The following is an 18,500-nucleotide window of genomic DNA, read 5'->3' as shown; positions in this document are numbered from 1 at the left end:
ACCCGTTAAAGCCAGGTTCAGGCCAGGCTCAGGCCTCGCTGGCGCTGCTGTTTCGGCTGAGCTCGCGGATGCCCTGAAGGATCCGCTTGACGTGGCCCACTTTGTTGACGCCGAGGTCCTGAGGTCGCAAAGGAAGGAATGAAGGAAAGAAGGAATGAAGAAAGGAAGGAAGAAAGGAAGGCTTAGTGATCACTTGGCTCCGTCACAAGGGCCCCTCACCTTGAGGTCCCGCCTCTCCAGGTGCAGCAGTTCGCTGCCTCTCACGTCGTGTCGGCCAAAGACGTCTTTGTACTCGGACAGGCACAGGAAGTCCAGCCAGGCCCCCACCTCGTCCGTGCCCCACTGTTGGACTGAGAGAGCGCACAGTGTCCAGTGTGTCCGGGAACCAAAAGACGAGGGAAGCTTACCGGGCAGAGCCAGCCAGCCACGACTCTCTTTCACTTTGTTGTTTTTGTCCTTTTTAAACTTGGGGACCAGGCGAAATTTGCCACCGCCACCACCGCCGCCGCCCCCACCCCCACTGCGTCCGGCTTTGGCTTCCTGCGTGCGAGTGAGCCACTTTGGCGTCAGGTAGGCGGACTGACAAGCCGTCGGACCCATCCCATTTTGCCCACCTGCTGCTCGGCCGGCTTGAAGGCGGCGTTCCAGCGGGGAGCGTCGGCCAGGGCGCTCAGGCGCTGGCGGACGGCGCTCAGCGCGCAATTGAGCTGCTCCTGTTGTCCCGCGTCCAAGACCTGACAAATAGACGCCGCCCAGTCAGCCTGTGGAAAGCGGGACCCGGGCCGCCCCCCCCCCCTCACCGTGGCCATTTTCCCCGCCAGGAGGAGCTCCGTCTCGCTCAGCAAGGCTTTGACGTCCTTAGCCGCCAGGGCCACCGTGCCGCAGCTCAACGCCCGAGTGGCCAAAAGCCCGTCATCCGCGTTGTCTGGATACGGCCGTGGCGGCGGCGGCGGCGGGCGGCAGTTTCCTACCCCCGCCGCGTAGAGCGGCTCCAGGGACTTGGAGCTGGCATTGACGGCGTGAGCCAACTCTTGTTCCACGCCGCGGTGACTGCGGGCCAGCTGGCAAATGCTAGAAAGGCGCCCACCCACGTGGGAGCCCAGAGGGTTAGCGGCTCGGATCCAGAGCTCGCCGGCCGGCGGCTCACCTGCCGATCAGGAGCCCGGCGGCCCGCGCAAAGTCCCGCACCGGCGCCGCCTCTTCCTCGGAGACCATCTGGTGATGGCTTAGGGTCTGGGCCGCCCAGGCCGGAGAGAATTCGCACTTTTGTTTGTCCTCCCACGACTTGAGCGTGCTCTCGAAGGCCTGCCCGGCAGGCGAAAAGAGGCTGGGACACCGAGCGGCGGGGCCGGACCAGAGCAAAGACCACTCACGCGGTCCCTGGTCAGCGTCTGGCTGCGGTTCTTGTGGAGAATCTTGATGTAGCCCGGAGGTTGAATCCAGGCCTCGCCGTCCACCTGGACCGGCACGCCCTCGTCCCCCAGGATGGCGATCTTCACCGTGCGGCACTGCCGGTCGGCGCCAGGAGGGTGGGGTCAGACGGCGACGCCCCCGGCCTGCCCGCTCCCCCCACCGCGGCTACCTGGGCGATGCGGTGGTGTTGCAGGTTGATGACCCGCGACACGGCCATCTGCATGCTGCCGAACACGGCCACCACTTCCAGAATTTTGTCGTCGAAAGACGGGGCGGCGAAAGTCTGCCGGAAGGAAAGAAAGCCAGCCGGATGGCGAGAGACAGAGAGAGAGACGGCAGATGGAGCCGGAGGTCGCCAAAGGTCGCCGGCGGGGACGGACGGCTTCTCACGTCGTCTTCTTTGGTCCCGCCCCAAAAGTTGGTTCCTCCGGCGTAACTGGGGATGTTCAAGACGGCGATGCCCTGCAGGCTGGGGAGCGGGATGGGTCGCCCGTCGCACTGCGCCGCGTACGGAAGGAAGGTCAGGTGCCGAAAACCCGGGGGGTGGGTGAGTGGGTGAGTGGGTGAGTGAGTGAGTGGGTGAGTGACTGGGGCTTCTCACCTCCAGCAGAACTCGCTGCTCCAGGTTCTTGTAGGTCCTGTGCAGCAACTCTTTGGTTCCCAGAACGCCGTACCACATCATGTTCTTGGTGCGACTCCTGCGCGGTGCACGGCAGCCGGTGCTCGGCGACAAGTCGGCGGGCGGGAGAGCGGCGGGCGGGAGAGCGGCGGGCGGGCGGGCGGGCGGGCGGCCTACCGGCCACGTACCGGCACTTCTCCGGGTGCTCGTCCCGCTTGTTGTTGAAGTCCAAAGAAATCTTGGCGTCCAGACCGATGCCAAAGTAGTTGTTCATCACGCACTTCTCCGTGTAGCGCGTGCTGCGAGCAGACGGAGACGGCGCTGGGTGGCCGCCGGCCCCGGGCCCTCCCCTCGCCGGCGGCCGTGGCGCTCACCTGATCTGCGGCTCGCGTCCCGCAAAAGTCTGGGACTCCGGGAGCGGTCGGGCGACGGCCGGCGACGTGGCGCCACTCGGACCCGTGGACGGATACGGGGCGTTTCCGCTCGCCGAGGGGGCCACGCTTCCCACCAGCGGCGCAGAGTTGCTTAGAGGTAAGCCGCCGCCGCCAGCGCTTTTGCTAACGCCTGTCTCGTTGCCTGCAAACAAAGCGCACTCATTGGAGGCCGCCCGCCCGCCACTCAGCCAATGCCATCGGTTGATAGGCCGTGCGCCGCTTCCGGCCTTGTGCGGCGGCAGAAAAGGGCCGTCCGCCACTCACCGAGAGTGGCGCTGCGTCTGCCGTCCGCCGTCTTGTCCTCGTCCGCCGGCCCCACAGAAAAGACGGCCGCCGTCTGAGCGTTCTGTTCGTCCACGGCTGCCGGGAGCAGAAGGAGAATGTCGGCGGAGGCGGAGGCAACAGAGGCGACGGCGGCGGCGGCGAAGCCAGGACCGGCCCCCGGCTCGGACGCCCACCTTTCTCGGCGTGCTCGATGATCTGCCGGATGACCTTTTTCAGGCTGTTGGCTCGAAGCATGAGCTGCTCGCGAGGTTTGAAGACGGGCGGGTCGGGGGCCGTGCACAACAGGGGCAGCACGAAGGCCAGGGGGCCCCCGTCCTCCTCGGCCGGCAGGGGGGACGACGCCTCCGACTCCTCGGTCAGGGTCCGCAGGAGCATGTCCAACTTCTCCTTCAGGAGGCCGCACTGCGCCCGTGCAGGCGGCGGGTCAGGGACGGCCGACGAGACTCCCCGCCCCCCACGCGGCCTACCTTTTTGGCCATCACGTCCGATTGTTGGGTAGGCTCGGCGTTCTTCTCGTAGGCCCTGCCCACCCGCGCCACAAAGTCCTTGACCGTCTCGCACAGGACCCTGCGGCGGGACGACGGCTCTGGTTCAGAGCGCACGGCCGGAAAAGACGGAAAAGACGGAAAAGACGGAGACGCGGCCCTACTTGGCGGAGGAGATGACCACCGAGTGCTGGTCCGACGTGAGGATCTCCGTTAGGTGAACGGCCACCGAATCTTCGTAGGTGAGGATCTGACGCACCTGCCGAAAGGGGGGAGGGGGGGACATGCAGGGGGACGCTGGGAGAAGCCCGAGAAGAGAAAAGAGCGCTGGCTCACCTCCAAGTCTTCGGCGCAGTCGGAAGCCCAGCGCCGCCGCGGACACTTGCTCTCGTACACCATGATGCTCCACCTGCGGACGCGGCTGGCTCACACGCACGCACGCACGCTCGCACGCCGGCCGGGCGCAAAAAGCGCCCCTCCCTCGGCGGGCTGACCTGTCCAACATCTTGGTGCTGGCCCGCTCCAGTTTCTCCAGAATCTGAGGCAGCTGAGCGTCGTCGTCGCAGGCCGAGCCCCAGCCCAGGACGCGGGCCAGGTCGTTGCCGGTCCCCAGGGGCAGGACCCCCAGCTGACACTGAAGGCAAAAGCCGGCCAGTCCGTCGGGCTGCCGCGCGGTCGCCGCACGGACAAAGCGGGCGGGCGGGTATGGCCCACCTGTTTGTGAAGCGTCAGCGCGTCGATCTCGGACAGGACCCATCCCACGCTGCCGTCCCCCCCGCACACCAGAATGCGGAAGGTGTCGAACTTTTGAAAGAGACGGAGCCTGGCCGGAGAGAGCCGGGGTTTAGGGAGCCGGGCCCCAAACGCGGGGCCCCAAACGCGGGGCCATTTCAGAGTCTCACCCCAGGTGGGGTCCTCCGTTCATCAGGTCGAAAACCTGGGCGGGGTTGAGCAGCTGCTTGAAGCGCCGCAGAAACTTGACGCCCTGATTGTCGCCGCTCTTGGAGTTGACAAAGACCAGCAGGGGACTGGTGCAGGACGGAGGACACGACGCCTTCCAGAAGCCTGACGGACGCAGATTCAGCCCGAGGAATGTCCCGGCGGCGGCGGCGGCAGCGGCGGCGAGACCTAACCCTCCTCCTCACCGTCAGAGTCGATGCTGTTGAGCGCCGTGGGCGGGATTACCGACACTTTGCACTGGCCCAGCGGGCACTTGGCGGACAGCTGCTCCCGACAAGCCCAGTGAACCTGAAGGGCGGTAGGCGGGGTTAGCAGAAGAGCCTTTGCCTCAGTCCCAAGCCCTCCCTTCCTCGCTCCCTCCCTCCCTCCCCTCCCTCCCTCCCCCCCTCCCTCTGCTCTTTCCTCACCATGGCTTTACACCACAGACAGCGGCAGTCCTGCAGCCGCAAGACGCTGCCGCACGTCTTGTCGCAGGCGGAGCACTTGGCCGACACGGGCAGGTTCCCCTCCAGCCATTGGTGAGGCATCCACACCTGAAGAACGGACGTCAAGAGGGTGAGCGGGGGAGCGGGCGGGGAGGCGGACGTTGGCGGCGCCCGGTGGCGACATTCACCCCGTCCTCATCCTCGATGATGTCCTTGCCGATGGAGGCCAGCGTGGTCCATTTGCAGTTGTTGGTGGCTCGAACGGCGCAGCGCTTGTGAGCCTTGAATTTACACACTAGACACAGACGCGGGCCGGAGGACTGAGCCACACGGAGGTCGAGAGGACGGACGGACGGACGGACACGGGCGCCAGACCTTCGCAGGAGAGTCCGTGCGAGGTGACCCCCGACAAAGCCTCCCGGCACACGTTGCAGTAAGTGGGGCGCGCGTGCGAGCACGCGTACCAGTTGTGCATCCCGCTGAAGTGCTCCACGCTGTACTGCGTGGCCTGCAACGCACGAGAAAGCCATGGACGGAGAAGACTTTTGGCCCCCGCCATGCTCCCTTCCCATTATCAACTGGTTTGGCCGTCCCCTATTGTATGGGACTTTGTCACCTCGTAGTTCTGACGGTTCTGAACGCTGCGCAGGGCCAAGATCCACTCCTCCATCTCCTTGCGGTTGTCGGCGCACAAGATGAGACGCCGGCACGGGGTGATCACCTACGCGCTCACAAAGCTAACGTCAGGGCCGGGCTTTGGACGGGCCTTCTCCCCGGAGGACCTTTTCCCGCTCTGACGGCGCCCTGACGGCGCCCCGACGGCGCTCTCGGCCCGGCCCCGTTTTGGGGCCAGTCTCACCGTGAAGCTGTTGTTGACGTTCTTGGTGCTGGACTCGGCCACGCTGGCGTCCGTCAAGTCCACTTCGTCGAAGATGACGGACTGGGGAAAGGGGCGCAAATGAGAGGGCGCCGGGGTCCCGTGGGGCGCCGGCCGGCGCTCACCTTGGCGGTCTGTGCGTAGTACAGCGTGCGGCCCCTGAGTTTGAAGTATCTCCTCTTCCATCGCTGGAAAGAACTGGTCTGCTTCATCAGGTCTCCTTCCTTCAACACCGTCTGAACAAAAACAAGCAAAAGGAGCAAAAGGAGCAAAAGGAGCAAAAGGAGCAAAAGGAGCAAAAGGAGCAAAAGGAGCAAAAGGAGCAAAAGGAGCAAATGCAAGCGAGTGACCCGGCCGGCGGGGGCTTTCAGGCATGCAGGCCCAGGAGCAGACAGGTGGGTGCTTGCTCCTGTCAGCAAATCACAGGTCCGGCCGGCCCCTAGTGGGAGGGGCTAGGCTATGGCAGGTGTGGCTCATCAGTCACCGGCAAGCTATTTAACAGCTTGATCATGTTGCTGAATTGTAATTTGTTTTCTTTCTGTTCATTGAACTTGACCACAGGTTCAAGGACCACAGAGCAAAGAGCACCACCACACATCTTCTACCTTCACTTGGCAATGGACCTCCACGCTACGAAAGACGACTCCACTACGTCTTCTCCCCTGGTACCATTGCCCGATCTTACACAATTAACACTCCGAATAAATTGAAAAAGATTGTGTACACCGATACGCTACTAAAGTAGGTTTGGCGGAAAAAAAGTCAATGACAATATAGGCTCATTTATCACAATATAATTATTATTATTATTATTATTATTATATATATCTAAAAGTTTATTCAGGTTAAACTAAATGGTGAAAACGATAAATTGTGACAGAATGCAGGTGAATGCATTGAAGCTTATTTGTGTGGGTCATAGTCAGCAACAGATATTATTTTGCTGAGGCCCCATTAAAAAGTGGGCAGCGGTCAGCCCGCTAGCTAGCCCTCGCTTGGACACGGCAGGCGTCAAATGTCTGTCTGAATGCAGCTTGGGCCTAAATCTAGTTTATTCCCACACTTTCATCTGTGTGCTGTGTGGTGGTTGGCAGTGTGCTTTTACTTGGGAGGGAGGATGTGCTGGCTATCAAGTTGTATGACCCAAAGCTGGCTCATCTGGAGCTGTAACCAGCCAATGTCGGTCATTGACCCCATTGTAAGTAGTGTGAGCTGAGTCCAACTTAAAGCAATGTTGGCTTGAGCGATTAGAGTCGTCAGCTAGCTGAGGCTAACCTAGGCCAGGCTAGGCTATGCTAGGCTAAGCTAAGCTAAGCTAGGCAGGGCAGCCAGCAGACTACCGACGCAAGACGGCAAAGGGCATAGGAAAAGTTGAGTCGGTCGACGGAACGTCCGTCGCCCGCCGCCCCCGACTCAACATTTGGCTTCTCGCGGGGTCCGGAAATGACATTGACTCGTGGCTTTTGATTGGACTGCTCCCAACTCATTCAAACGAGTTGGGAAGGAAGGCTCTCTGACTGTCCCGTATGCTAACATCTGACAAGTTCTCGTCGCGCACGTCGGAAGTCAGAACAGCCGCAGTTGCGATCCCATCGAGCGATCGCGTTCACTTTGCACGTCGTCGCTCGCGTCCCACGGACCATCCGCCATTTCCAGCAAGCCTTGTTGGCTACGTGAGGAAAAGAGGGAGTGCACTCGGATCGGAACGCCAACACGACGTGTTATATTTGCTCCTCGCCTGACGTCGAACGAGGCGCACGCGCGCGTGTGCGTGCGTGCGTGCGTGCGCGCGCGCGCGCTCGCTCGCTCACTCGCTCGCGCCTACACACACGACCCGTCGAGTTGCGAGTCGTTCAAGTAGCGTGAGAAGCGAGCCGGTCGGTTCGCACGTCTCGCGGATCGCTCACCTTGCTGCGAATCTGACCCGAGGTGGAGACTTTTCGGATGAGTTTTTGCGGCGTGCCCGGTTCCTGCTCCGGTTCGCTGTCTGAAGACTCCAAACAGTCCGCCGGTCCTTCCGCCATCCTTTCTTTTCCTCGGAGGGGGCCGGCCGCATCCGACTACCCGGGCCACCGCCGAGTAGAGAGGGGTGGGGGCGCGAAGGGGGGCGGTGGGGAAGTGGGACGGGGGTGGGGGCAACACGTCGGGGATGTTGCGTTGCTGACCTCTGCTGGACGAAGCGCTTCATGCCGTTTGGGACTAAACGGCTCTCGGACCACTAACTAACTACACGTTGAGGGAGGTCAGGAAAAAGATGTCAACGTACCTTCCACGAATTGCTTTTTATTTCAAATATCAGAAATATCCCTCAGCAGAGCCAAATATTTGCCTTGCGGGCACACACACAATTCAAACGCAATAGCCCCGGACGCCGCCTCTGCCCGCAACATGACCCTTTGAGAGTTTAGTTCTATGCAAGGCCCCGGTTTTGTAGGCCGTCTGAGATGTTACCCCTTTGGCCAGACACGTGCCCACCTTCTGTCTCTCTGTCACTCAACCCAATGAGCCCTAACTTCTACTTTATTGACAGACTCGACGAGTCTCTGGACGACGAGGGCAGACAAACGTGACTCGCCCGAGTCCGTTCGGCGACCACAGCAGACGGGAGAGGAAGCGCCTTGCGGGCACGTCCGCCATCGACGGGAACGGGCGTCGTCCGTTTCCGTCTTCCAAGAGCTGGCGTCAGTTATCGCCGGTCAGCCGGCAGTCAAAGTGGCGGGCAAAGGCGTCCAGCAGGTGCGAGGTGGCCTCGTCCACGCCCACGTCCCGCCGCAGCTCGGCGCTGAGCGAGGTCACGCCCTTGCCTTCCAGGCCGCAAGGCACGATGTGGTCGAACCACGCCAGCTCCGTGTTGCAGTTCAGCGCCAGACCGTGCCACGTCACGTAGCCGGAGCAACGGAGCCCTGAAAACAGAGGGGAAAGGCCGGTTCCAGAGTCTGGAGATTCGGAAAAGGGGAAAGTACTGTTCCGGCGCTGGTCGGCCTATTGGCAGGCCCACATGATCCTACCGATGGCGCAAATCTTGTTGTCTCCCACCCAAACGCCCGTGTGAGTGGAGGCAGAAGCCTCCACGCCCAAGCCGGCGCACGCCGCCACCACGGTCCGCTCCAGCTGCGACACGTACCAGCGGATGCTCTGCGCGACAACGAGAAAGCTCGAAGTCTGCGGTAAGGGCCGGTTGGCGGCCCGTCCCGCCGTGGTCCCGCCGCCTTGAGCTTTGCGTACCTTCTTGAAGGAAGCCAGGTGCAGGACGGGGTAGCACACTAACTGCCCGGGCCCGTGGAAGGTGATCAAGCCTCCTCGGTCCGCGGCGTGGACCTCCGCCCCCAGGTCCCGCAGGCGCTCCAGCCCCGATGGCGGCTGCCCCTTCTGCCGGAGGCCCGTGGTGTAGACGGGTGGGTGCTGGCACAGCAGCAGCGTATGGGAGGCGGAGCCGGCGCCGCCCCCGCCCCCGGCCCCGTCCCCTGACCGACAGCGCTCGGCGTACGTCCGCTGGATCCGCAGCGCCTGGCCGTAGGGCAGCAGGCCGAGGCGCACCACCTCCACCGTCACCGCACGCATGTCTGCTGAGAGCACGGCCAAAAATAGTCACGTCGGACAAGCGCAGAGCAACGTCAAGTAGGAAAGCACTCGCCTTACGTCCCGCCAGAGAAGGTTACCCACGCAAGATGGCCGCGTCCGTGACTGATACGCTCTCGTCGGCACCGTCCGTCGGAGATCGACTTAGGGTTGGTCTACGGTCGCCGCCGTCTTCTCTCTTCTCGTCTCGACGGAAAAAGCCGACGAAAAGCGCACTGCTGCTGCCAAGGACACGGAAGGGAAGAAATGCTTGGAAATGTCATGAAAAACTCTCCATTTTTTCGAAACTTGGACGTGCTTCCTCAACGTAGTGTTGCCCGGAAGCAGATTTTAACCCTAACCCTGCTGCGGCGAGCTATCCAATGCGAACGTCAATGATACATGACGGCCACGGGCTTTTATTTTGAAAGTCTCGTTCTGTTTTTGTTGTTGCGGGGCGGGACGAGGCGGGGCTGGCTTGTTTTCAACATGAGCTAGCAGTCAGGAGGGAAGATGGCGGCCGCGGCCAAGACTCGCCGAATCTCCGAAAAGGCGTCGGCGGCCAAAGTCTCCCGCTCCGCGCTAGCTCTCGGGAGCGCGGCGACCTTACAACACGACGCCCGCGAGTCGTTCGTCTCCACTTCCCGCAACCGAGAGGCCGAGCGGGACGCGGTCGGCGAATCCCAATCCCAGGCGGCGGCTACAACGACTACGACGACAACGGCGACTTCAACGGCGGCGGCGGCGGTGGTGGTGGTTGCGGCGATGGACCCCGACCCCGACGGTGCCCGTGGGTCAGGTGAGTGTCGTATGACAGGACTCTGCACCCTCCCGCTTTCGGGCTTCTCCGCCATCTTGCCACTTGTCGGCAGCAAAAGTGTCTCGACGTTCTGCTGAGGAGGAGGAGTAGGGAACTCACCATTCAAACGCCCCGTGGTGGCCTTAGTGACTCATTTGCTCTTTTAGGCACTTTTACCTTTCCAATCAGAGATACTTCAATGGACTCGTTCATTTTACGACGGTTATAGTTTCCCATGGCCAAATAAGTGCTGGTCTGCTTAGCCCTGGCAGCACTCCAAATATTGGCTCACTCTAACCCAGGATGGCATTTGACCCCTGGACCACAAGAGTTCCCTCCTCTGAAAAGAAATTGATACAAAAGTGTGAGCAAAAATAAATAAATAAAAAAAAAGGCTCTTCGTGTGTGTCTGCTTTGCCCGGATCAGAATTGTTGGCGTGCCCAAGTGTCTTCCCCGAGTGCGGCGAGGAGTCGCTGTCCGCGGCTCCCAACGTCAAGCACAAGGTGAGCCCCGGAGAAAAGGGGAGCCTGGCCTTTTGCTTTTGCTTATCCCTTTCACCTAACGACCAATGGGAAAAGCCAAAACTCTTTCCCCTTTGGCCAAAGCAGGAGCGGGACGACATGCGGAGAAGAAGCGCCCGCAAACAGGAGAAGAGTGTGGAAGAATTGGTAAGTTCCTACTGGCGTTTGCTTTTTCAGTCCGACTGCTATTGTCCCTTTTTTAATTCAATAAATCTAACTCAACTTGGAACACTCGGTTGTTGCTCAACGGACTGTGGCGCCGGCGGCTGCGGGTTTTCGGGCCGTTGGTTCTCATCCGCTCTCTTTAAAGCATTTTCGCTCCATCGCAGTCGAGTAGCGCTTGTTTCGAAAGAAACCTCCTCTGTTAAACTCGCCGGGGAACGGAGGCTCTTGTGGAATAGTTTGGCTTCAAGAGCGCAGACTGTCCTTTCCAAAAGGGACGTTGGGCTTTTATCTACTTGGAAGATGCCGTTAAAACACTTGAGCGGGTTCTTTTCCAGGCGGACGCGGGAGCCCGGCCACCCACGCGCGGCTTTTCCCTGCTCCAGGGCGTCCCGTCCGACTCGGAGAACGAGGAGCCGGCGTGGCCGCGCCTCGGGAGGTTTTCCGCCTTTGTGAGGAGGAGCCGGACGTCGGCCACCGTCGGCAGGTAGGCCGTCGCGGCGGGTTGGCCGTGCGCTAACCTCCGCTAACGTCCGCTAACGTCCGCTCTGCCGTGGCGGTCTTTTTGTCTTCCAGCGCCGGGCGGAGGAGTCGCAGCTGCACGGAGGCCGGCGATCACAGAGGACGCAAGAAGGCCCAGGCCCTGCCGGACGCCTTACGTGGGCCTCCACTGGGCCTCCCACTAGCCACCTCCGGGGTGACGGGCTCGCGGCGCTCCCCGCAGGCGGGCTCGGCGGCCGGGATCCTCCTGTCTTCGGAGAACAGCCGCTCGGCCTCGGCGGCCGGGATCCTCCTGTCCTCGGAGAACAGCCGCTCGTCCTCGGCTCCCGGCGGTGGCGGCGGCGGCGGCGGCGGCGGCGCCGCCGCCTGCGCCGAGCGCTCGGTCAGCCCGGAGAGCAACGACAGCATCTCGGAGGAGCTTAACCATTTCAAGCCCATCGTGTGCTCGCCCCGCACGCCGCCCAAGCGGATGGCGGACGGGCGGCTGCTGGAGCCGGCGCTGGTCAAGTCCACGCCCCGCAACCTGAGCTGGCGTCTTCACCGGCCCACCAGCTACGAGGCCGGCCCCGCCGCGCTGCGCCGCTGGCGCCAGATCCAGCTGGACCGACGGAGCCTGGAGGTGGCCTCCAAGGGGACGCTGACCAGCCCCGTCAAGGATCCAAGGGAGGTCTCCCCGCCCGGCAAGGCGGGGGAGGCGGCGGCCGCCTCCGCCACCTCCCCCGCCGTGCCGCCCTCCAACAAGAGGAAGCTGATCTTTGAGCTGCCCGACTCCCCTCGCCCCAAGATGCGCGTGCCGGCCGCCCGCTACGCCGGCGACTTGACTTTTGCCGCCTCTTCGCGAACCCAGCCGGGGCCCGGCCTGGGGGCCCTGCTGGGACGGGGACACTCCTTCTCCCCGTACGCCGGCCGGTCCGGCTCACGTCTGCGTGGCCCGGCGGGGAAGAGTCCGCCCGGGCCGGTGGCGCAGAGACGGGATCCCGCGCAGAGACCGCTTGAGCGCAACGAGGGCCCCCCCGCCGCCACCGTCAAGTACTTCCTGCGCTCCTGCCGACGGCCGGACCTCCGACGCTCGCGCCGCATCGACCGGCGGCGCTAGGCCGGGCGCCCGGGACCACTTTTCCAAAGGATGGCGCCACGGAGCCCCGACTTCTCTACGGTGGCGTTAGCCCAGGTGGTGCGTGGGCTCACTGTGACCAAGGGCTTCTTCCCCCCCACACTGGGCAGCTTTAATGGACTTTTACTCCAAAGAGGACGTGGGCCATTTTGTCAGATGGTTCCATTTCGGACAAACGTTGAAACCATGACGACGACGCCGGCCGGGGCCGTGTCATTTTGCCCGTCCGTGGCCGCAATCATTAAATGCGGCCGTTGAACTTTTTCCATGTGTTCCAGCTCAACAAAATGTATCAATGGCTCAGTGGAGTCTCATGCACCGGGAGAGCAATAGCGGAAAAAAGCGCGTAAATAGGAGTGCAGTCCGCTATCACCGTCAACAATATGGCAATAAAACAAAATGTTTTGTTTAATGACTGTCTCAGGCTCACAAAGAATGATAAGCCAACACCAAAATTGGAAGAAAAAAAGTAGTCGTATGACAAGATTTCAGTCATTTTCCTCTTTTATGGTACTCGAACCTCCTGTCACAGTGTGTCCCACAGGAAGCTACAAAAAATACAGTTCTCGTAGCGTCGTCCTTGCTAAACTCGCCGACGAAAGCGCCGGGTTCGCGCTCGCCGCCGCCAGGGGGAGGTGGTGCGTTTCACCGTTTGGTCTGAGGCCCTGCCAGTGGAGGCGAAGAAGAAGAAGTAGCAGTAGCAGCAGCAGCAGCAGTAGCTGCAGCAGCAATAGTAGCAGTATCAGCAGCCCAAAATGGCGACCTCACGCAGCGGAAAGAGTGGCCTCTTGGAAAAAGTAGGATGTGTCGCCGACCTTTCTGCTCTTTCCTTGCAAAGTTGTGTCGTTCAAACGGCCAAGCGACCGCCAGCCAGCCAGTCGCCAAGCCGGCCAGTCGGCAAGCTGGCCAGTCGGCAAGCTGAGCTAACTCCTTGCTAACGCCTTGCTAACTTAGTCTCAATCAGTAATTTACGGCTCCTTTCATTTAAAAGTTCTCGTCACATGCAGAAAACCTAGTTTTGTTTTTCCCTGTTTACGTTTGAGAACCCCCCCCCCCCCCATCCGACCCTATTTAAATAGTATCACAACTGCGTTTCAGTGGCGAATCGACGAGAAGCCGGTGAAGATCGACAAATGGGACGGGGCGGCTGTCAAGAACTCCCTGGACGATGCTGCCAAGCAGGTAGGAATCCACCGGCAGTGGGCCGACGGCGCTGACCCGGGCGCTGACCCGGGCGCTGACCCGGGCGCTTTGGCCGCAGGTGCTGCTGGAGAAGTACGGCTACGTGGAGAACTTTGCTCTGATGGATGGCCGTCTGCTCATCTGCACCGTGTCGTGCGTCTTTGCCATGGTGGCGCTGGTGTGGGACTACCTGCACCCTTTCCCCGAGTCCAGGCCCGTGCTGGCCTGCTGCGTCATCTCATATCCTTGTACCCCGCGGGCCCGGAAAATGCGCCCGTCGCCGGGCCTTGCCCCGAAGGTCGGTCGGGCGGGCAGGCGGCGGCTTCGGGCTCTCTTTATTTGGGGACTTTGGCCACCTCGGCCCGTCCGGCGAGCCGCTTTTTTGAGCGGGCCGTCGGGCGGGCCCACGCCGCCCGACCTTTCCGCCAACGGTTAGCCTTCCTTGACGGCGGGCGCCACGTACTTTGTCATGATGGGCTTCCTGACGCTGTACACCTCGTACATGGAGAAGAACATCTTCCTGGTGGCGCTGCAGAAGGACCCGGCCGGCATGGATCCCGATCACGTGTGGCAGCTTTCGTCCTCGCTGAAGCGGTAAGCGTGCGTCCGTCGGCCTCCCTCGCCGCCCGCCATGGCCGACGGCGTCCCTCCCCGGGGCACGGCCAACGGCGTCCCTCCCCTACCCCGGCAGGTTCGACGACCAGTACACGCTGCGAGTGGCCTTCGGAGACGGCGCGCTGAAGACGTGGCGCGAGAGCCAGGCCACCTCGTCGGTGGCCGCCTTCTTCGACCGCAACGGGACGCTGGCCGCCGAGCGCTTCGACAAGTGCGTGTCGGAGCTTCACGACTCGCTGGCCGTCCACAAGAAAAACAAATGAAGTCCTACTCAATAAAAGGGGCGTTTCCATACCCCGCTGCATTTTGTCGCGTTCCCGGCGCAAAGACAAATGGGTTCCTCTTGGCCAGCGGACGGCGTCGGCTAAGGTTCGACCGCCGCTTCCATCCATCCAGTCTTTTTTTTTTCTCCACGTCTCCCTCCGCCGACGCGCCGAATCCAATGGTCAGGATGGGAATTGTGGGCCGCGTGGCGATCGATTGACGATTGGATTCGGGCGTGCCGGAAGAGTGAGGCGGGCAGATGGGATTGGGTTAGAGCGCTCCTAAGGTGGCTGTATTCATTTTTGCATCCGCGCCCAACGGGACCTGCTTTCTTAAACAAAGCGGTTGCCACAGCAGCGGCGAGGGCCGGTGTCCCGCCGGCGCCCCGTCGGCGCCCCGTCGGCGCCCCGTCGGCGCCGTGGCTCTTTCTGCATCCCCTACGGCCGACTGCCAAGAGGCCAACAAGACCGTGGCTCCCCCGGGCCGCTCCTGTTGTTTGGCCTCGTTCTTCTCAGGGGAAGGCCGGCGGGACAAACATTGTCCGCTCGCTCGTTAGCGGCCAGACGAGCGTTTGTGGTCGCTCGGAGAGCCCATCGGCGGCCTGGTCACCTCTTTCACGGTGGGGTTTTGCCACCGCCCCTCAGCCGGGTCAGAGAAATGGGACCACGCATCCGTGCGCAGGTTAGGTTAGGCCGAGGGTCTCCAACTCCGGTCCCGGGGTGGGGTGGGGGCTTCGGTCCCTATCCAGTCTCCCTCTGCCGACACAACTCGATCAAATCGTGGGGATCTTGATCAAGCTCCCGCCTGGACAGTTTGCAGATGAGATGATCATTCAGCCGTGCTAAAGGAGCCAGATTTGGAAAACAGACTGGACGGTCGGGCCCTGGAGGATCCCATCCAATTGGAGAGCCCTGGGTTAGGCGAAGCCAAGTTTGCCAGAGAGTCCCGCCAACTCTTTCCCGCCTTTAAACTTGCAATGGTACACTGCGTGTCTCTTTGGGCTTTTTCAGAAAACAATTGGATGAGCTAACTGTCACAGCGGAAGGCGCACTTGGACCCCAAGGCCCGAAACAATGGCCGGAGGCCGCTTCTGCACCAGAGCCCCTCGGCCCGGCAGGGGACCCTCACGGGGCGGCGACGAGAGCCAAGGAAGAAGACGGCGCCTGCGGAAGAAAAGCGTACGTATGGCCAGGGTCAAATGTGAAAAGCGGGAGGCAAAGATGGCGAGCCGTCCGACGTTACGGGTGAAGCCAAAAAGGGATCAAAATCGGATCCCTTTTTCGGTTCACCCATAATCGGGTCATAAAAGAAGCAAACTTCATGAATCATGTGACAAAGAATTATCTTTTCCAATCACTCAATCAGAGAAAACTATGAATTGTAGAAAGAATTGGAAACTCGTGACATTATGTCGTTCACAAGGGTATGTCAACTTTTGACCACAACTGTACGTGTGGCCACAGGTGCTCGGGTCGGACCGGTTGCCGTCGTTGGCTCGTTAGCCAAGCAATTAGCGCCACCCCGATAGAATCGGATCGCTAACGAGTCGTCCAAGACTTCTCGGCGGAAGGTGGCACGTCGGGCTAATTATCTTGAGCTAACGAGCGCGCGGCGCCAAAGTCTCTCGTTAGGAAAATTTCCGTTCCGAGATAGCCGAGACCCCCCCGAGTTTAATTTGGCCGCGTCGGATGCCCGCCCCACCTCGCGGGACGTTTGGCGCGGCCTATAAGACCCCACGCGGGGCCACGACGGGTACGCGTGGACGAGTTAGGGCGGGATAGACTAGCGAGCGTCGTTCCCTACCAAAAAGCCCATGCGTTTTTCAAGCGCCGGCATCAAGTTGCTTCGGCTTTTTCCCAATTCTACCGAGAAAACCGCTTGCATCCATTCCGGGGGTGGCCAAGTGGGCTTCTCCAGAGCCGCCTTCCGCTCTCTTTTCCATTATCTCCCTCTCTCTCTCTTCCTCCCTCCCTCCCTCCCTCCCTTCCCCCCTCTAGCACACCTGCATCCACTGATCAACTCTTGATTCCATTCAGCTGTGTCGGTGGAGGCGACATATGGAAAAGTGACCAGAGAGCGGATATCGGCTCTCCAGGACCGGAGTTGGCCACCCCCGGTGCGTTGCCATTCCCAATCGAGCCGTCCCGGGTTTTGGACAAGGCTCACCAAATACCCTGAATTCAGCCGCTGGCGGTGCGAGTCGTCAAAACGGCCCGCCGCCACGCTGCGCATTTGGGCTCCCCCGTCCGAGTAGCAGCCGAAATCCAGAGACGCATCCGCCGAGTCTTTGTCCATTTCACGCTTTTGTTTTTCTTCAGGGCTTCATTTGAGGCGCCATTTCTTCGGCGGGACCTCCCCCGCGGAAAACGGAACGAAGGGACGCGACCCCGATTCCTGCCAAATTGTCCGACCATGTGTCACGGCAACTGGTCGCACACGGACTTTGTGTTCCGGGGGTTCCCCGCGCTGGCCGGGCGGCGATGGATTCTAGCGCCCCCTCTGGCCGCGGCCTGGGCGTCGGCGCTGCTGGCCAACGCGCTCCTGGCGTACGTCATCGTCAGCGTGGAACGTCTCCACAGTCCCATGTGAGTTTGAGCGGGCGCGCGTTTGTGACGGTCGGAGACAAATATGTCGATCCACTCTGCCACGGCGGCGGAAGAGGCGCACGCCGACGCAGGCGTTTTCCCAACGGCCGGCGGTCAAGGCAGCCTGTGGCCCCTTCCCAGGTACCTGCTGATCTGCGCCCTGTGCCTGGTGGACATCCTGTCCACGGCCGCCGTCATCCCCGGCGCGCTGGCGGGCCTGCTGGCCGAGAGCAACGGCGTGTCGCTGGCCGGCTGCCTGGCGCAGATGTTCGCCACCCACTTCCTGTCCTCGGTGGAGTCCACCCTGCTGCTGGCCATGGCGCTGGACCGCTACGCCGCCGTCTGTCGCCCGCTGCGCTACGAACGTCTGGCGAGCCGCCGGACGCTGCTGGCGCTGGCCCTCTTCACGGCGGCCCGGAGCGGCTGCGTCATGGGCACGCTGGTGGGCCTGGCCGGCTCGCTGCCTTTCTGCGCCTCCCGCGTCATCCTTCACTGCTACTGCGACCACATGGCGCTGGTCAGCCTGGCCTGCGGGGACACGCGGCCCAGCGCCGCCGCCGGCGTGGCCGTCATCGCCTGCTTTGTGGGCGTGGACATCCCACTCATCGTCTTCACCTACTTGAAGGTAAGGCTTTTATTCTTTCCTCCTCCCGCACGGTCTTTGGAAGCGCCCGACATGCGGGCGGCGCCAGGCGGCGCCAGGCGGCGCCACCAGGCCACGCTACGCTGCAGCGCCAGGCTACGCTACGCCGCACCCTTCAAAAAGCCCCAAGTTGCCTTGGCCCCGGTCGCCATATTTGCGCCCGTTTCCAACCGGCAGAGGGGAAATGCCGCTTTTGGCTCGGCCATGGCTATAATTCCAATTGGCTTGTGGGCGTCGCGTTTGTCGCTGGCCGTAGCGCATCGGGCGGAAGTGCACGTTATGAGGCGGCTTTCGACGGGCGAATGTGCGCGTCGTGCGGCGGCAAAAAGGCGCCATACACGCTACCCATCCTTGCGCTCAGATCCTGGGCGCAGCGGTGCGGGCGTCGGCCCCCGGAGACGAGCGGCGCAAGGCCTTTCACACCTGCGGGACTCATCTCATGGTGATGATGGTCTTCTACCTGGTGGGCAGCGTCAGCTTCCTGTCGCACAATCTGGGCCTGGCCATCTCCACCGACGCCAACAGCGCCATGGGGCTCCTCTACATCCTGGTCCCGGCCGCCGCCAACCCCGTCATCTACGGGGTCCGCACCGCAGAGATCAGGAACGGCTTGCGCCGACTCCTCGGCCCGCGGCACGCCGCCGGGGCCCGCTCGGGACCCGGGGCCAAGCTCAAGGTCAATAGAAGTGTTCCAATAGTTCAAATTGCTCCGGCGAGTTGAGGGCACGGATCGGTGCGTGTCTTGGACTCGGCTCGGCCGCAGGGGGCAGTGTCGCCCGCTGGTGAAAACGTTGACTCCATCCGTACCGCCAGTCGAGTGTTTTCCTGAGTGTTCCAAATCGGTGAAATGTGTGCTGAATATTCAGCCAAGACTGGACCAAAATCATGCAACAGAATAAATAGTGTGGAATCCAAAGTCAAAGTGGGCTTCCGGTGTGTGGTTCTACTTTTATTCTAGGTCTACATTGTATTCTCCTGTGTCTGTGCTTGCTACTGCTACAAACTGAATTTCCCCAAAACCGGATGAATACATATGAATCTAGTGTCTCGTGTCATT

The 18,500-nt window shown here is 61.6% G+C and overlaps 5 protein-coding genes across 9 annotated transcripts; 3 read left to right on the top strand and 2 right to left on the bottom strand.

The window, feature by feature from the left end:
• Positions 1-3: 3 nt before the first annotated feature.
• Positions 4-7,591, bottom strand: dgkd (diacylglycerol kinase delta). The gene is made up of 28 exons (XM_077722071.1): positions 7,406-7,591; positions 5,624-5,734; positions 5,481-5,561; positions 5,238-5,342; positions 4,997-5,129; positions 4,810-4,916; positions 4,604-4,729; positions 4,382-4,484; positions 4,139-4,301; positions 3,951-4,059; positions 3,731-3,870; positions 3,573-3,645; positions 3,401-3,495; positions 3,219-3,318; positions 2,925-3,153; positions 2,731-2,826; positions 2,407-2,608; positions 2,221-2,331; positions 2,015-2,111; positions 1,804-1,911; positions 1,583-1,696; positions 1,374-1,508; positions 1,148-1,305; positions 801-1,071; positions 615-734; positions 408-540; positions 220-350; positions 4-118 (listed from the first exon to the last, which is right to left on the bottom strand). The coding sequence occupies exons 1-28, from the start codon at positions 7,520-7,522 to the stop codon at positions 29-31; spliced, it is 3,558 nt and encodes a 1,185-aa protein (XP_077578197.1). The 5' UTR covers positions 7,523-7,591; the 3' UTR covers positions 4-28.
• A 164-nt stretch (positions 7,592-7,755) lies between these two features.
• On the bottom strand, positions 7,756-9,946 carry lipt2 (lipoyl(octanoyl) transferase 2). Of its 3 annotated transcripts, none has more exons than XM_077722088.1 (4): positions 9,162-9,946; positions 8,724-9,064; positions 8,507-8,633; positions 7,756-8,401 (listed from the first exon to the last, which is right to left on the bottom strand). In XM_077722088.1, exons 2-4 carry the CDS (start codon positions 9,057-9,059, stop codon positions 8,181-8,183), a joined length of 684 nt encoding a protein of 227 aa, XP_077578214.1. In that variant the 5' UTR covers positions 9,060-9,064; positions 9,162-9,946; the 3' UTR covers positions 7,756-8,180. The 3 variants fall into 3 exon arrangements, with proteins under 3 accessions (XP_077578214.1, XP_077578213.1, XP_077578212.1); XM_077722087.1 differs by having other exon boundaries at positions 8,724-9,061; positions 9,162-9,945; XM_077722086.1 differs by having other exon boundaries at positions 8,724-9,061; positions 9,133-9,942.
• On the top strand, positions 8,693-12,566 carry rnf169 (ring finger protein 169). Of its 3 annotated transcripts, none has more exons than XM_077722081.1 (5): positions 8,693-9,855; positions 10,283-10,359; positions 10,465-10,524; positions 10,878-11,026; positions 11,116-12,566. In XM_077722081.1, the coding sequence occupies exons 1-5, from the start codon at positions 9,570-9,572 to the stop codon at positions 12,134-12,136; spliced, it is 1,593 nt and encodes a 530-aa protein (XP_077578207.1). In that variant the 5' UTR covers positions 8,693-9,569; the 3' UTR covers positions 12,137-12,566. The 3 variants fall into 3 exon arrangements, with proteins under 3 accessions (XP_077578207.1, XP_077578206.1, XP_077578205.1); XM_077722080.1 differs by having other exon boundaries at positions 10,462-10,524; XM_077722079.1 differs by having other exon boundaries at positions 10,435-10,524.
• A 219-nt stretch (positions 12,567-12,785) lies between these two features.
• spcs2 (signal peptidase complex subunit 2) lies at positions 12,786-14,245 on the top strand. Its single transcript, XM_077722089.1, has 5 exons — positions 12,786-12,951; positions 13,253-13,336; positions 13,416-13,576; positions 13,796-13,930; positions 14,028-14,245. The coding sequence occupies exons 1-5, from the start codon at positions 12,910-12,912 to the stop codon at positions 14,212-14,214; spliced, it is 609 nt and encodes a 202-aa protein (XP_077578215.1). The 5' UTR covers positions 12,786-12,909; the 3' UTR covers positions 14,215-14,245.
• A 1,967-nt stretch (positions 14,246-16,212) lies between these two features.
• LOC144200140 (olfactory receptor 52D1-like) lies at positions 16,213-18,313 on the top strand. Its single transcript, XM_077722083.1, has 4 exons — positions 16,213-16,331; positions 16,534-16,800; positions 16,942-17,425; positions 17,805-18,313. The coding sequence occupies exons 2-4, from the start codon at positions 16,628-16,630 to the stop codon at positions 18,162-18,164; spliced, it is 1,017 nt and encodes a 338-aa protein (XP_077578209.1). The 5' UTR covers positions 16,213-16,331; positions 16,534-16,627; the 3' UTR covers positions 18,165-18,313.
• The last annotated feature ends 187 nt before the right edge of the window (positions 18,314-18,500 follow it).

The sequence above is a fragment of the Stigmatopora nigra genome, chromosome 8 (assembly GCF_051989575.1).
Source record: "Stigmatopora nigra isolate UIUO_SnigA chromosome 8, RoL_Snig_1.1, whole genome shotgun sequence".
Taxonomy (NCBI): Eukaryota; Metazoa; Chordata; class Actinopteri; order Syngnathiformes; family Syngnathidae; genus Stigmatopora; species Stigmatopora nigra.
The sequence above is the reverse complement of the archived record's forward strand: the minus strand, read 5'-3'. Positions and strand labels throughout refer to the sequence as shown.